At 40.2% G+C, this 14,326-nt stretch overlaps 1 protein-coding gene across 1 annotated transcript; it reads right to left on the reverse strand.

Moving 5' to 3' along the window:
- Positions 1–3,484: 3,484 nt before the first annotated feature.
- Positions 3,485–13,947, reverse strand: LOC108788397 (dual specificity protein phosphatase 13-like). The gene is made up of 3 exons (XM_018558157.1): positions 13,823–13,947; positions 8,953–9,173; positions 3,485–3,693 (listed from the first exon to the last, which is right to left on the reverse strand). The coding sequence occupies exons 1-3, from the start codon at positions 13,945–13,947 to the stop codon at positions 3,485–3,487; spliced, it is 555 nt and encodes a 184-aa protein (XP_018413659.1).
- Positions 13,948–14,326: the final 379 nt, after the last annotated feature.

A 14,326-nucleotide genomic window follows, 5' to 3' on the forward strand; every position in this document is an offset into this window, starting at 1 on the left:
TAAAAACAACCTTCCTGATCTCCACTTGTTGGCTTTATTAAATATAGTCTGAAGGACATCACGTGTACTAGTCACCAGCTATAGAGTAATCCTACACCTTCCATTGTGTAATCTATATGCTGCTTTCTAAATATGTGTGCTAAATATATCCTGGTATACAGCATCACCCTGATATTGTTATGTAACAGATACACGTATACATATCTGTCTTGACTCTTTAGTATGTGTGAGATTATAAGCAGAGCTTGGGCATTGCTAGAATTGTGCAAGACCCAGGGCACACTGGAAGGAGAAGATTCTGTAGACTGTACACATATGCTGCTGTCCTTGAACTCACTAAATTACCAAACTACTGTGCAGGGGCGGACTGACAACACATGGGGCACCCGGGCAATACAAGATTATGGGGCCCCCTTGTGCTCCGCCCATATACAAGTCCCTCCCACACGCCCCACCTGCATAGACATAGCAAAATGGAGCAGACAAAATCTGGGGCAGCTGTTCATGGCAACCAATCAGCTTCCCTCTGTCATTTTCAAACCATAACTGAACAAACTAAAGAGAGAAGCTGATTGGTTGCCATAGGCAACGGCTCCAGATTTTGTCTGCTCCAACCGTGCCCGACTGACTGAATGGTCAGTCCGCCCCTGCTACTGTGCAAGACATGAGCAAGAGTGTCACATGTGTGACGATAAATGTGTATTGGGGTTGAGTTATGTCTTTTTATAAGAGAATGCTTTACTGTTCAGTGACCAGTAGAATGCCCTGCATTGGAGGTAATTGGGGGAAAATGTCACCTTATATTGATGGTCAGTAGCTGGTCATGCCTAGCTTCCCCACCGGTAATGTGTCTACCTGGTCCAACACATGCAGAACCCTGGCAGCAGGGAAATAGCTAACCATTTGGTTGAGGCAATCCAGGTGACAAATTATTCCATCAGTCCTCCTGATTATAGAATCCCTTATTACAAGCACCTGTCTGTCATCTTCCTGCATAAAGGTGGCCATACACTCTACAACATCACAAGACTTTAGTCTTGCGATGGTTGTAAAGGGATTAAAAAAACGTACGATATGCCTATCTTGGACAGGCAGATCGCACTCTCGATCATCGCAAGCCCGCCCCCCTGAGGGGCGGGCTTCCGATGACCGCAATGCTGAACGGGCAGTGTGCGCGTGCGCACACCGGCCCGTTCAGCATTTATCTTCCGAGCACCGTTCTAACTAGCCGAGAATCATACGATTCCCGGCTGGTTTTCGAACATGCTGGTTCGACAGAAGACGTGCGACCGTACAGTAGAACCGGTCGCACGTCTCCGTTCACACTGCTCGATTATCGTACGAAAAACCGATCGCATACGATTATCGTGCGATAATCGTGCAGTGTATGGGCACCTTTAGCCTCACCACTCCTACTATATTGGCTGCCCTCCCCGCTGTTAGGGGTAGAAGTGATATCCAGGGCTGCCACCTCTGGGTTTGCCACCTTCACTTGACTTAGCAAATTTGTTTGGGTGCCCAGACACAGGACTGGCTTTCCTTTTCTGTGAGCCCCTGCCACTCCTAACTATAATAACCAAACTTCCTACATGATCACCATTAATTTCTCCTCCACCCTCCACATCAGCCCCATTAACTCCCTGCTCAGTGAGCAGAAGACTCCTCTCAGGTGTGTCTTCTCAGTGTTGTAATTTGCTCCTCAAGATCTCTGATGTAAGATTCCAGGAGGGCAACCGGAAGTGTTTTAAATACTTACCAATTTCAAAAAAAGAAACAGAAGAAAAACACTTGTTTCAAAAACAGTCACTTAGCAGTCAACGTATCTCATATAGAAGCACAACTCCTGTGTTTTAACTCCACTTAATTCCAGACACTTTGTTCTCAAGCCTCTGTGAGAAACCGATTAATTGGTAAAGTGGTCTTTTGGGCTCCTTAAAGTGGAATGAAACCTAAAAGATGTTAGGAGGTGTGGTAGAGGAGACATTGTAAGTATTTTCTGCCCAATTTTTTTCCCCACTTTTACCTAGTAGTGGAAACAACCATACGATTTATAACAAATGGGGAACAAAGCCTAGCAGCCAATAAAGCTCTTGATGGTGGGCATCAATGACAATCTCTCCTGTGTAGTACAAACCTTTGAACCTAGAATTCCCTGTATTATATTATTTATATTATATGGGACATCCATACAAGAGCTTATCCCAGGTAGTAATGTTTGGACCAATGCCAAACACACACAGGGTTATTCACAAAAGGGTGAAGAGTTTGGAGAAGGCAGGAGAAGTTAACAATCTAGGCCAAAATAGCCTATTTGGAAAAATTCTCCAATTCAGCTCCCTTTCCAGTTCAGCTATGTTCTCCTAGATTGTTCACTTCTCCTGCCTTCTCAAAACTCTTCACCCTTCTGTGAATAATCCTGATAATGTTACCATTCCATATACAGGACCTTAAGGACTTTACGTCATCTAAGCACTAAGGCCCTCTTGAATACATTTTCACGTGATACAGATGAATTTACTTATTACTGTGTATTTTTAATTATATTGAATCCGCTGGCATGTAGCTGATTTTTGGACTTTTGCAAATATCTTACAATCAAAATATAAATTATGACAGTGCAACAATAAGGCAGCAAATAATTCTATTTTATTGATGCTACCATGAGGAAAATAGAATTCTATCTATAGAATTCTATCACACTGTCATAGATGAAAGCACACACTAATAATATTTATTTACTGATAATATTTTGTGTTGCATTATTTGTCACTAGGTTTACAGATATCTGTTACTAAATCGTGCTTAGCTAGAATGTTCAGATTATTTTTACACTGGTGCTGAGAAAAAGTGTTTACACTGAAATGTTCATGTGGACATATCATAAATAACGTTTAAATATTCTGCAGGCTCCAGATGATCAGATATAAATAGCACAAACCTTTTTTTCAAATATTTTCATAGGATTATTATAAGATGGTATCAATAAATACATTTTAAATACACTAATGTCGTGCACAATATCGTCATTTCCCTGTGAAATGACTTCCACTGTGTGTGTAGACTTTTTCATGAAACCGCATCTATTCATCTTTTCAGTAAAACATACTCGGACTCATACTTGATATATGAAGAAATCACCAAACATTCCCAATCTTTTCTACATTCTTTTTTGTTGTCTAAATCAAATTTCCAGAGAGCAGAACAACAGTTTTTGAAAGAAAAAAATGTGCCTTTGTTATTTGGCAGATAAGACTTCAGTCACAGAAACAGACATGTAGCTTGTTTGCTACAAAGATTAACAAACTCTGAACTGACCTCATCCTCCTGAGGGACCTCTGATTTTGAAAAAGTTCAGCAGTCCATATTAAAAGAATGTTATGTAAAATCTTCAGATCAAAATGAGGTTGGTATTTCAAATAAAGCTGACTAAAATCCTTTAAAAAGAAGTAGTAGATCTGATTTGCCTGACAAGAGATACATTAAACTATTCTCTCCGGCTTCTTCTCTTAGCCTCCAGTGTTTTATCCAATTGACGCAGTTGCTCAAGAAAGCCTGGGTTGGGGCAGATGTCTCGGTGCTCGCTCACTGTACGTATGGCATCAACTAAACTCAACCCTTCAGATATCATTAAAAATGCAAGAGCAAGGGAGGCTGCTCTGCTGATCCCCATTACGCAATGCACCAACACCTTGCCTGAAAAGACAATGGAAAAAGAGAACATGAAATTTGGTGAAATAGAAAATAAAAGTGATTATTTAGTGATTATTTATTAATGGGAAACTCTCTTGAGAAATAGATGTCAATACTAGCTTCTAACACAAGTATTCAAATCATGAATTATGAATACACTCTGGCTTTGGCTGCTGTGTGCTTGTTCCGGGTCAATAACCCAAAGTGTGGAAGCTAGAGATGGCCAGGAAGCTAGCCCATTTAAGATATAGGCCAGCTATGGTGGCCCCAATATTTCTCTTAGCATAGGTTTCTTTTGAGTATAATGTGTCTTCAAATTGCCTAAGGTCTCTTGTAGATACACTGGTAACTCCAACATCCTCAATGCTCCAAGAGTGGGACCTAGAAACAAATGAGCCATGATAACAAATAAACAACAATGGAGCTGCAGCTTAATTTTTGTTCAATTGTTACCAGGACTTGTCTATTTGGATATGATTCTGTATGTGCTGTTAGATTTCAGATTAGAAGACCTGACTATAGAAACAACAATGGAATATGAGGGTGAACCTAAAGCCCTGTGTGCCCTAATTTAAGTCCATTCCAAGAGGCAAATGGTACATGGTAGACAATCTGTTCCTGCAGTCCCAAAGCAGGAAAAGAGCAAGCAATGAACTATGGGTATTGAGGTAGTATAATAACAAAAAAAATAATTTGTGATCAAAATATACAATTAAACAGCCATTAAAGCAGTTGATGGTGGGCATCCATGACAATCTCCCCTGTGTGGTACCAACCTACAATTTTCTTTTTTATAACTAATGCTTTGGAACATCCATACCAAAGCTTTTTCCAGGTGGTAATGTTTGGACCAAAGTCAAGCACAGAATGCAGCCGCTCAATATATATACAGGAGCTGAGCTTTTACTGCATCTCAGCAGACTAAGACCCCCTTTCACATATTTTCACGTGTTGCTGATGAATTAGTATCACTGTGTATTTTCTTTTAATTACATTGAATTTGCTGGTATGTAGTTGGTTTTTCGGACCTTTGCAAATGTCTTACAATCAAAGTATAAATTATGAACATGCCATATAATCCAGACGGTGGGGTGCCAGGGTAGAAGCTATTTTATAGGTCTAGGTGTGAGGTCTGAAATGTTAATCTGTCTCTTATAAATTTCAGTTTGGTTAACATGTAGGCTCGAGGCTTAATTCATTTAGGGTTTATATCAACTTTAAAGTGAAACTGTGCCCAGACCGTGCACAGTAAAGTATTAACGTATTCTTGATGAGCATTACAAAACACTTTAAATCAATCTGCCATTCACCTCTGTAGTTATAGACTTTGTAGAGAAATTAATCTTCAAAGATCACAACAGGGGCAGTAAAATCACAACTTTTCTCCCCTTATTTTCTATGGAGGGCAGGAGCTTGGCAGCCTGCCATGCTTCTAATGTAAACAGCTGCTTGTAAGCTATGAGAAACCAATGCAAACCTGACTGCAGAGTCTTTGTTCTAATCTGAGAATATTTAAAGGTGCCCATACACTGTGCGATTATCGCACGATAATCGCGGGAAATCCCTCGATCGTACGATCATCGCAAAGTGTATGGAAGGCGTGCAACCGTTTTTACTGTACTGTCGCACGTCTTTTGTCTAAGGAGCATGTTCGAAAACCAGCCGAAAATGTCACGATTTTCGGCTGGTTTGTGGCATGCTCGGGGGACAAATGCCGAACGGGCCGGTGTGCGCACGCGCACACTGCCCGTTCAGCATTGCGGTCATCGGAAGCCCGCCCCCCAGCGGGGCGGGCTTGCGAAAATCGCAAGTAAGATCTGCCTGTCCAAGATGGGCAGATCGTACGTTTTTTTTATTACTTTACAACCATCGCAAGACTAAGGTCTTGCGATGGTTGTACAGTGTATGGCCACTTTAAGACAGAATAACTTCACAGTAAAAGCAGCTAGAGAGGTCTGGAATGGCTTGTCGTAAAACTCTTTTACTGCTTGTTAAAACTATGTAAATACTTTAATGTCCACAGTCTGAGCACCGATGCGCATTCTTTTAACTTTTTGGGCCAAAAATTCACTTGGAATCATATTTTGCATATGAATAATTTATTATAATAATCTTAACTAGACTTCTGGAAAATCACTGATGCAATGGGTATCTTACCCTTTTTTATAGACCAGGAATGCTGCACTACACAACTCTGGCCAGTTTATGGGCTCAAGGGTTGGCAGATAACACCCTGTCATAATACACTGAGTTGCCAGATCATTATGACCACCTGACATGCAGGCATATTAGCTATAATTAGCTATAATTTTGCGCTGAACTTGCTAGAGGGCCAGACCATTATAAATAGGGAAGCAGGTTGTTTACCACGACAGTAGAAGTGATTTTTTTCTGAAGATATGGGTAAACAATGCGATTTAACAGCCTTTGAACGTGGGATGATTGTTGGCGCTCCGAGCCATGGAGCGAGTATCAGCTAAACAGCAGAGTTCGTTAAATGTTCAAGAGCAGCTGTTGTTAAAGTGTTTAAAGACTGGACTATCAGCCGAAAATCTGGGTCTGAACGTGCGAATTGTGGCCGTCAGCGACTAGCCAATGTTAGTGCAGAACGGAGAGTAGCAAGACTGGTACAAGACAACAGAAGGGCAACAGTGCAGTGTCAGATTCCTTGCATCACCTTTCAACATCTCGTGGAGTCACGAGGCGGCCCTACGAAGTCCTCTCGTAGCCCAATGAAGTACTGATGGGGGTGGTCATAATAATCTGGCCACTAAGTGTATGTGTGGTTGTGTGTATGGCTACTTTTGTAATATACACAGATACTAACCTGAGAATGCTCTGGAGCATTGTGTACTTTCATTTGCAACAATAAAGCAGGATAGAATTTTATTTTATTGATGCTAGCTTGAGGAAAATAGAATTCTATCCTACCTCACTGTCATAGATGAAAGCACACACTAATAATATTTTTTTTACTGATAATATTTATGTTACATTATTTGTCACTGGGTTCATTGATATCTGTTACTGAATCATTTTATGCTGGGCTTGAATGTTCAGATCATTATTACACTGGTGCTGAATTAAATTGTTTATTTACACTGAAATGTTCATGTGGACATATCATAAATATTCTGAAACCAGCGATAAATATAACTGTGTCCCGCATGTTCTAGATCATGAAATATAGATAGCACAAACCTTGCTCAAATATTTTCTACAGGATTATGACAAGATGGTTTCAACAAATATAATTTAAATGAATACACTAACATGTACAGTATGCTATATAATCACACATGTATATCTTACAGATGAATCATAGAGAGCCAGGCAAAGAGCCATGACATTTACAATCCTTACATTTCCCTGTGAAATGACTTCCACTGTGTGTGTGTGTGTGTACTTTTTAATTAAACTGTATCTATCCATCTTTTCAGTAAAACATACTTGGAATCATACTTGATATACGAATAAATCCCCAAACATCCCAATCTTTTCTACATTTTTTGTTGTTGTCTAAATACATTTTCCAGAGAGCCACACAACAGCTTTTGATAGAAAAAAAAATGTGCCTTTGTTATTTGGCAGATAAATCTATAGTCAAAGAAAGAGACATGTTGCTGGTTTGCTACAAAGATTGATAAACTCTGCACTGGCCTCACCCCCCTGCAGGACCTCTGATTTTGAAAAAGGTTACCAGTTCATATAAAAAGGATGTTATGCTAAATCTTCTGCTAAAAATTGGTGTTGGAAATAAAGGCTAAACTAAAATGATTTTTAAATAATAGACAATAGTAGTAAAAGTAGTAAATCTGAAGTGATACATTAAACTATTCTCTCCGGCTTCTTCTCTTGATCTCCAGTGTTATATCCAATTGACGCAGTTGTTCAAGAAAGCCCGGGTTGGGGCCGATGCCTCGGTGCTCGCTCACTGTATGTATGGCATCAACTAAACTCAACCCTTCAGATATCATTAAAAATGCAAGAGCAAGGGAGGCTGCTCTGCTGATCCCCATTACGCAATGCACCAACACCTTGCCTGAAAAGACAATGGAAAAAGAGAACCGAGTGTGGTAATTTATTAATAGGAAGCTGTCCTCATCAGTATATGTCATTACTAACTTTTAACACAATTATTCAGATCATGGATTCTGAATACACTCTGGTTTTGGCTGTTGTGTGCTCGTTCAAGGCCAAAAATAGTCAGGAAGCTAGTACTTTAAGATGTAGGCCAGAAATGGTGACCCCAATGTTTCTCTTAGCATTGGTTTCTTTTAAATATATTGTATCTTCAAATTGCCTAAGAGCTCTTTGTAGTTTCACTGGTAACCCCAACCTCCACAGTGCTCCAGGAATGGACCTGGAAACAGATGAGCCATGATAATAAATAAAGAGCAATGGAGCTGCAGCTTTATTGATGTTCATTTGTTACCATGGCTCATCTGTTTGGATATAATGATTCTGTATGTGCTGTTATATTGCAAAGAGGTGAACTTGACAATATAAACAACAATAGAATATGAGGCTGAATCTAAAGCCCCGGGCGCCCTGATGTAAGTCCTTCTAAGAGGCATATGTTACACGGTAGACAATCCGTTCCTGGGGACTGGATTCATAAAAGCAAGCAACAATAGCTATGACTACGGCCCAGTGTACGGGCTGAAATGCATCAGCAGTTTTGTGAGCTGTTTTTATGCCAAGATGAAATAAGTGCTTTATCTTCAAGGGCCGGTTTATAGACGTGCTTATGTTCAGGAACCCACCCCCACAATATACTAATACTCACCCTTGCTGCACTCCCGTGCCACTCAATTTGTCTGCATTAGTGCTTCCAGATGAAGTGATGGATTCATCAGGCCTCAATACTGTCATAGGGATTAAACTACTGCTTCTACAGACCAATGATGATGTAGGGGAGCACAGGGAAGTTAAGTATCAGTGGGTGGTAGGTGACCTATGAAGAGACTTTGCCACTTTGCCCAGAATGAGCAAAGAGACAGATTCTCTTTAAGCCTTACAGTTGTGAGATTATGGATAGCTACAGTATGTAAGGTTTAGTCTGTGCAATTGGTTTCCTTTATGCTCTCCATCTTCTTCTAAGCTTTAACTCTTGTTTTACAAAGGTGATGAAGGTCCACTTACTGTATGTCCTAATGTAGCTTTCACTGCAGTTCACATAACTGTATCCATGAATTAACTGAAAAAGAAAGGAGTTTCTTAACAGGACAACCCTACTTATGCCATTTTATTTTTATTTACCATTAGGAGATTGCAGTCCAGCCCTTATAAACTGTGCCACTGGGAAGAAGTGAACACTCAAGTCAAAATAAGGATGATCATCTGCCTCTACTCCAAAGTAATCAATGTTAAGGTCTCTGTAGAACTCAGGTCCAGTGTTGATGCGGTATTTTCCAGAGGCAGCATTCACTATGTGGGTGATCCCCAGTTCACGAAGAACAGATTTATCTCTGGCAGTAAACCTGTATAAGAAATGTATGCATAACTAGTTGAATCAGATTAAGCTGACTGCATGTGGCCTCAGAGAAAATCATAGTTAAACGGTTCATGTTAAAGCAGCACAATATTTACAAAGCAAGCACAAGAACAGAAGTGTTATTTCCTATCGTCCAGGGAAAGGTTAGACCTGTCAAGTTACAGTATCTATTGCTGCTTGTGCCCCCACAGGGGTGATACAGCCACGGTATTTGTCCTGGTGACCATTTTATGGAGAAACAAAGTAAGTGAGTTTTACCTTCTTTTTAAAGTTATTGGATTTAAAATGTTTGTAGTTGTCATGGGAACAGGAGTAGAGGGGTTATCTTCCTAAGTCCCTTCTTTTGGTGACACCTGTGAAATGTGGGATTCTTCAACATTGTGGGGACATTTCTGCTTACTTTCTGTTGTGTATTTGGGGAAAGGATGAACAGGGCAATCTCATGGATGGGAACATAGCAGTAGAAAACTTGACAGACATGATTACCCTTTAAAGTGGACACTTTAACCAATTTAATGGAACATTTTCATTTGTTTCCCCAAGCTTACAAAGGGCTGATGTTGATCTTTGTAATGTGGAAAAGTAGGCAGCTTGGCAAAAATTAGTCCACCTTGAGGAAAGTCCTTTTTGTGGCTTCTCCCCTTTTAGAGAGGTTTAAATACTAGAAAATGTTTAGCAAATAGACATAGAGCCTTTAAAATTATTGTAATCTTTTTTATCTGATTCAATATGATGAAAATAAATACCGAAATTGGCCAGAAAAGATATACAAATCAGTGCAAGTATAGGAATAGATATGTTTCACAAAAAAACTTATTTCAAGATTTTATAAATAGGTGCTTAAGAATGTGCTGCATTAACCTGGCTGCCTAACCCTGTCATTGCCAGTCTTCAGTTGTTAAGGATATTTACACCCTTTCCCCGCTTGCCAGCCCTTCCTTTATATTCTACTGGACACTGGGGTAGACTGTCTTCTGGATAATATTTCCTGAGCACTTGCAGAGCATTTGGTACATGATAAAACCAAACTCTAATGGTAAGAATCACGGAAGCTTTCTTGAGGAAGGGCACCTTGATTTTTTGATTTGGGTACATGTGGTCACTGATAGGTGGATGGTTAGTCATAGCTTTGTATTTAGAAAGCAGCAAGCACAGAACATGCTGAGACTCGGAGTCATCTCCATGTACATAGTTACATAGTTAGACATACTGAAAACAAAGCTACAACCAGTTCTTCTAAGTTGCAGCCACAATGACTTAGAGAAAAGAAAAATGAAGCTACAGAATGCAGCTATATACTGTATATCAGAGGAAGTAAACAACCTGACCTAAGTTAATCAATTAACTCTCTGAAACCTTTCCAAATACAATAACATCACAATCACATATTCGTGATCACTGATAACCAATCATTTTAGGGCTTGTTCATTAAATCTGCCCAGTTAGGTTTCACTTTTAATTTATTGGCTAAATTAAAAAGAATTGGTTACTAAGGCTGGGCACACACCTTACAACCATCGCAAGACTTTTGTCTTGTGATGGTTGTAAGGTAATTAAAAAAAACGTACAATCTGCCTATCTTGGACAGGCAGATTGCTGAGGGGCGGGCTTCCGATGACCGCAATGCCAAACGGGCAGTGTGCGCTTGCGCACACCGGCCCGCCCAGCTTTTATCTCACGAACAAGCCCTCTTACCTGTCTGCTCCGATCCTCTGTCCGCCTCCTTCTCCTCCAAGATCGCTTACACGGGCCCCATGGCGGCTGCCTGGGTCGCTATGGTGATTGTTACGCCACTGGTTAGGAGGAAGGAGCAGAGTGACACTGAGAGATAAGCTGATCGGTTTTCTGCTTCTCCTTTAACTGTCTAGCCACAGGCTGGGGAAGAGACAAGGCCTGTAAGTATTTCTTAAAGTGAGCCTGTGCCCAGACTATGTATACTAAAGTATTTACATATTTTGAACAAGCAGTAAATGCACATTAAAACAAGACACCATTTATCACTATTGCCAAAGCCATTGTGGCAAAATAAAAATAAAAATGAATTCAGAAATAGAAGCATAGAAAGCTCAGCTTTTCCTATGAAATCCAACCTTATAATGTGAACATACAGCAGATATGTCTAATTTGTTAAAAAACTAACTAAAACCCAACTTGATCTTTGGGAATTAATTACTTGACATTACAAGAAAGCAGCTAAAGATGTATGTAAGGGCTTGTTTTATATCTCTTTTGCTTCTTGTTAAGAATATGAAAATAGTTTAATGCTCATAGTCTGGGCACAGGTGCACTTGCAAATGCAGCAAGGAGGAAAAATTAAGAGGGTTATTCACAAAGTTAGCCGAAGGATCAGCCGTAGCTCACTATGTTAATAGGGGCGAACGGCAGTGAGTGAGCAGCCGGAGCTTCGGCTCAGCTGATCCAGATGTTGGCTCGAACTCCTTCTGCACTTCCGCTCAGCGGAACATGCTGAGCATGTTCGGTTGAACCAAAGACAGCTGAAGCAAGCCGATGTACGGCTATAACCCTTTAAGTATTTTCCATGCCAAAAAAGGCTGTGTTGCGTGGCGGAGCTGTGTATACCTCCTAACTGAATGGACAGAAATACAAATCGTTTGGCAGGTAAAACAAGCGACAATTAGCACTTTTAAAAGATCTTTGTTTAATAAGCCTGGTACTGAATGTCACATTAAAGAAAACTGTTGAAAGCTCTGCAGATGTTTTACTTTAGATATAAATGACCTGCTCCTTAGAAGATAGGGGTGAGGTTCATTCACATGCCCCCTTTACTGCCCATCTGTGGCATGAATGTGCTGAATTGCAGAACTATGCAGGAAAAACAATGGTCAGGCATTGGGACACTTCTCCAGGCATCCCCTGTGCTTTGTCATGGGATATCAAATCAGGTCTAATGACAAAAGTGCTGGGTACTCATGAAGAAGCAAGGTGGCACAATGCCTTGCAAGCAAATTTTGTACTGAGGCCCTTATGTCAGTAGTTGCAATATTATTCCCCAATAGCTGACAGCTGGCAGTGTATTCTAGTATTTCATAGACATGAGATGATTTTCTGATTGAAATAAAAATAAACACCCCATTAAGGTTTATGGTACACAGAGAACCGTTTGCAGAACATAAAGTACTTTGCAGTTAAAGGGATAGATTCTGTATTAAATCTTATAAACCTTCAGGAATAAATAGGGCTGCATGTTTTCTAAATATAACTAATATATTTATGTGCAAAAATACCAAAAAGAGAATACATGCTTGATTAAGTGCTGGGAATTTTGGAAACCGGCACGGCAAGCAGGAGGATGAGGGAATTTGTGAAGCGAGCTCATTAGAATTACTTATGAATAATTCTTTATCTGAGGAAAAGCAACTTCTCACAACTTCTATACTGCACACAGAGCAACACATACAAATGGGAAAACATGCCATTTTTTAAAGTATAGGTATATTGTTAAATAACGGGATTCTAACAATGTTAGCCATCTATTCATATTTTAGCTATACACCTTTTGACTTAGATCAGCAGGTGATCCAGAAACTACAACCTACTCTGTACCACAAGGCCGATCTTTCTCTGAACCTGTATGTACAAGCCCATGTGTAGCTTGGCCCTACCGGAGGTCTTTGCAGTCTGAAGGTTGAAAGCTTTTTCCATTAGGGCTTGTTCACACTAAATCCGGACCAGATCTGGATGAGTTTCTGCATATGCAGTTCCAGGGTGTTTGCATGCTTTTTTGATGCGTTTGCATGTGTTTTGGGGAGTTCCAGAGCAGAAAAAATAGGGCTTGCTGCAGTTTTTCCACATGCTCTGGTACTGAACACTCTGGTGTGAACTAGAGCCCAAAATTCCATTGGAATACAATGGGGGTGATTTACTAACCTGAACACACGCACGCACCAGGTGCGTGTGATTTTCACACAGCAAAACGTATTTATCAACCAAAAAGTCTCTAAAAGCATATTTCCACTAATGCCATATATGGAAAAATCATGCACATGATGCATATATAATGCTGCTTCACAGTTTAGACAAAAATGGTTAGCTCATGCATTTACATTCCTGCATTCATCAACGCAAGCAACACAACATAGAGCTAATTTACACAACATCACCTTGCAATTCATGCAGGGCTTTGCACAACACACCTGCTGGGTGTGTACACACTACAAAGGTGTTTAGATTCCACCATAGATCATGCTGGGAGGGAACACACTACAGAGGTGTATACATGTTCGTGGTGTGTTTATAAGGTTAGTAAATCAACCCCATAGGCTCAAACAAGGGTCACAACACCACCTGCCCCATCATAGTCCAACTTCCCAGTTCCCAGGGTCTTTACAGTACAATTATAAATACACTCTTTAAATTTGATTGTCTTTACCTTATGCTAAAACTATTGAAATTGTCATAATGCCCTTTTTCTGATCATACAGCATGCATTGGTAATAGCAAAGCACCAATAGATTTTAATAAATTAACAGCAGATGACACCTCGGTTCAATCATTACTAGAGACGTACAAAACATTGGTTTGAAAGCACAAACTTGACATCACACTTTACACTGTTACAGGGACAATATACAGAAAGGATGCAAAAGGATCAAGATGAATGCTCAGTCTCCTTACGCATCTCCCAGGTACAGTTTTGGCCATACTTGGTTGACATGTCCTGTGGATGATCTGTGACTCCAGAGAAGTCGCTGCAGGTCATGGACAGGCAAGGGCTCATAGTGACACTTGACATCAGCCATCCTAAGGGAGTATTATAAGGGGAATAAATGGTTTTACAAACAGGGAATGTCACAGAATATAAATATGGGATCTGCCATTGTCTACTTGTTTTTAAAATGTTTTAAAGTTTGAACCCTATCATCCTTCCCTTTGCTTTGCTGCAAGTAACTTACTAGGAAATGGTATGCAGACAGTGAAGTTGGGCCCCCCGAGACTGTATACCAGTTTTGGGTCAGTGACTCACTAAGTACGGAATGACAACTTCTGAAATGCACCTTTTTAAAGCAAGTCAGCAGAAGTAGTATATACACACTACTGTACATCTACTATCTCTATCCACTTGTTCAATTGGTCCCATCCTCATTTTCTGCCTGTACTTTTGTTCGCTTTGTTGAACAG

This window comes from Nanorana parkeri, unplaced genomic scaffold (assembly GCF_000935625.1).
Source record: "Nanorana parkeri isolate BGI_ZX_2015 unplaced genomic scaffold, ASM93562v1 scaffold322, whole genome shotgun sequence".
Lineage (NCBI taxonomy): Eukaryota > Metazoa > Chordata > Amphibia > Anura > Dicroglossidae > Nanorana > Nanorana parkeri.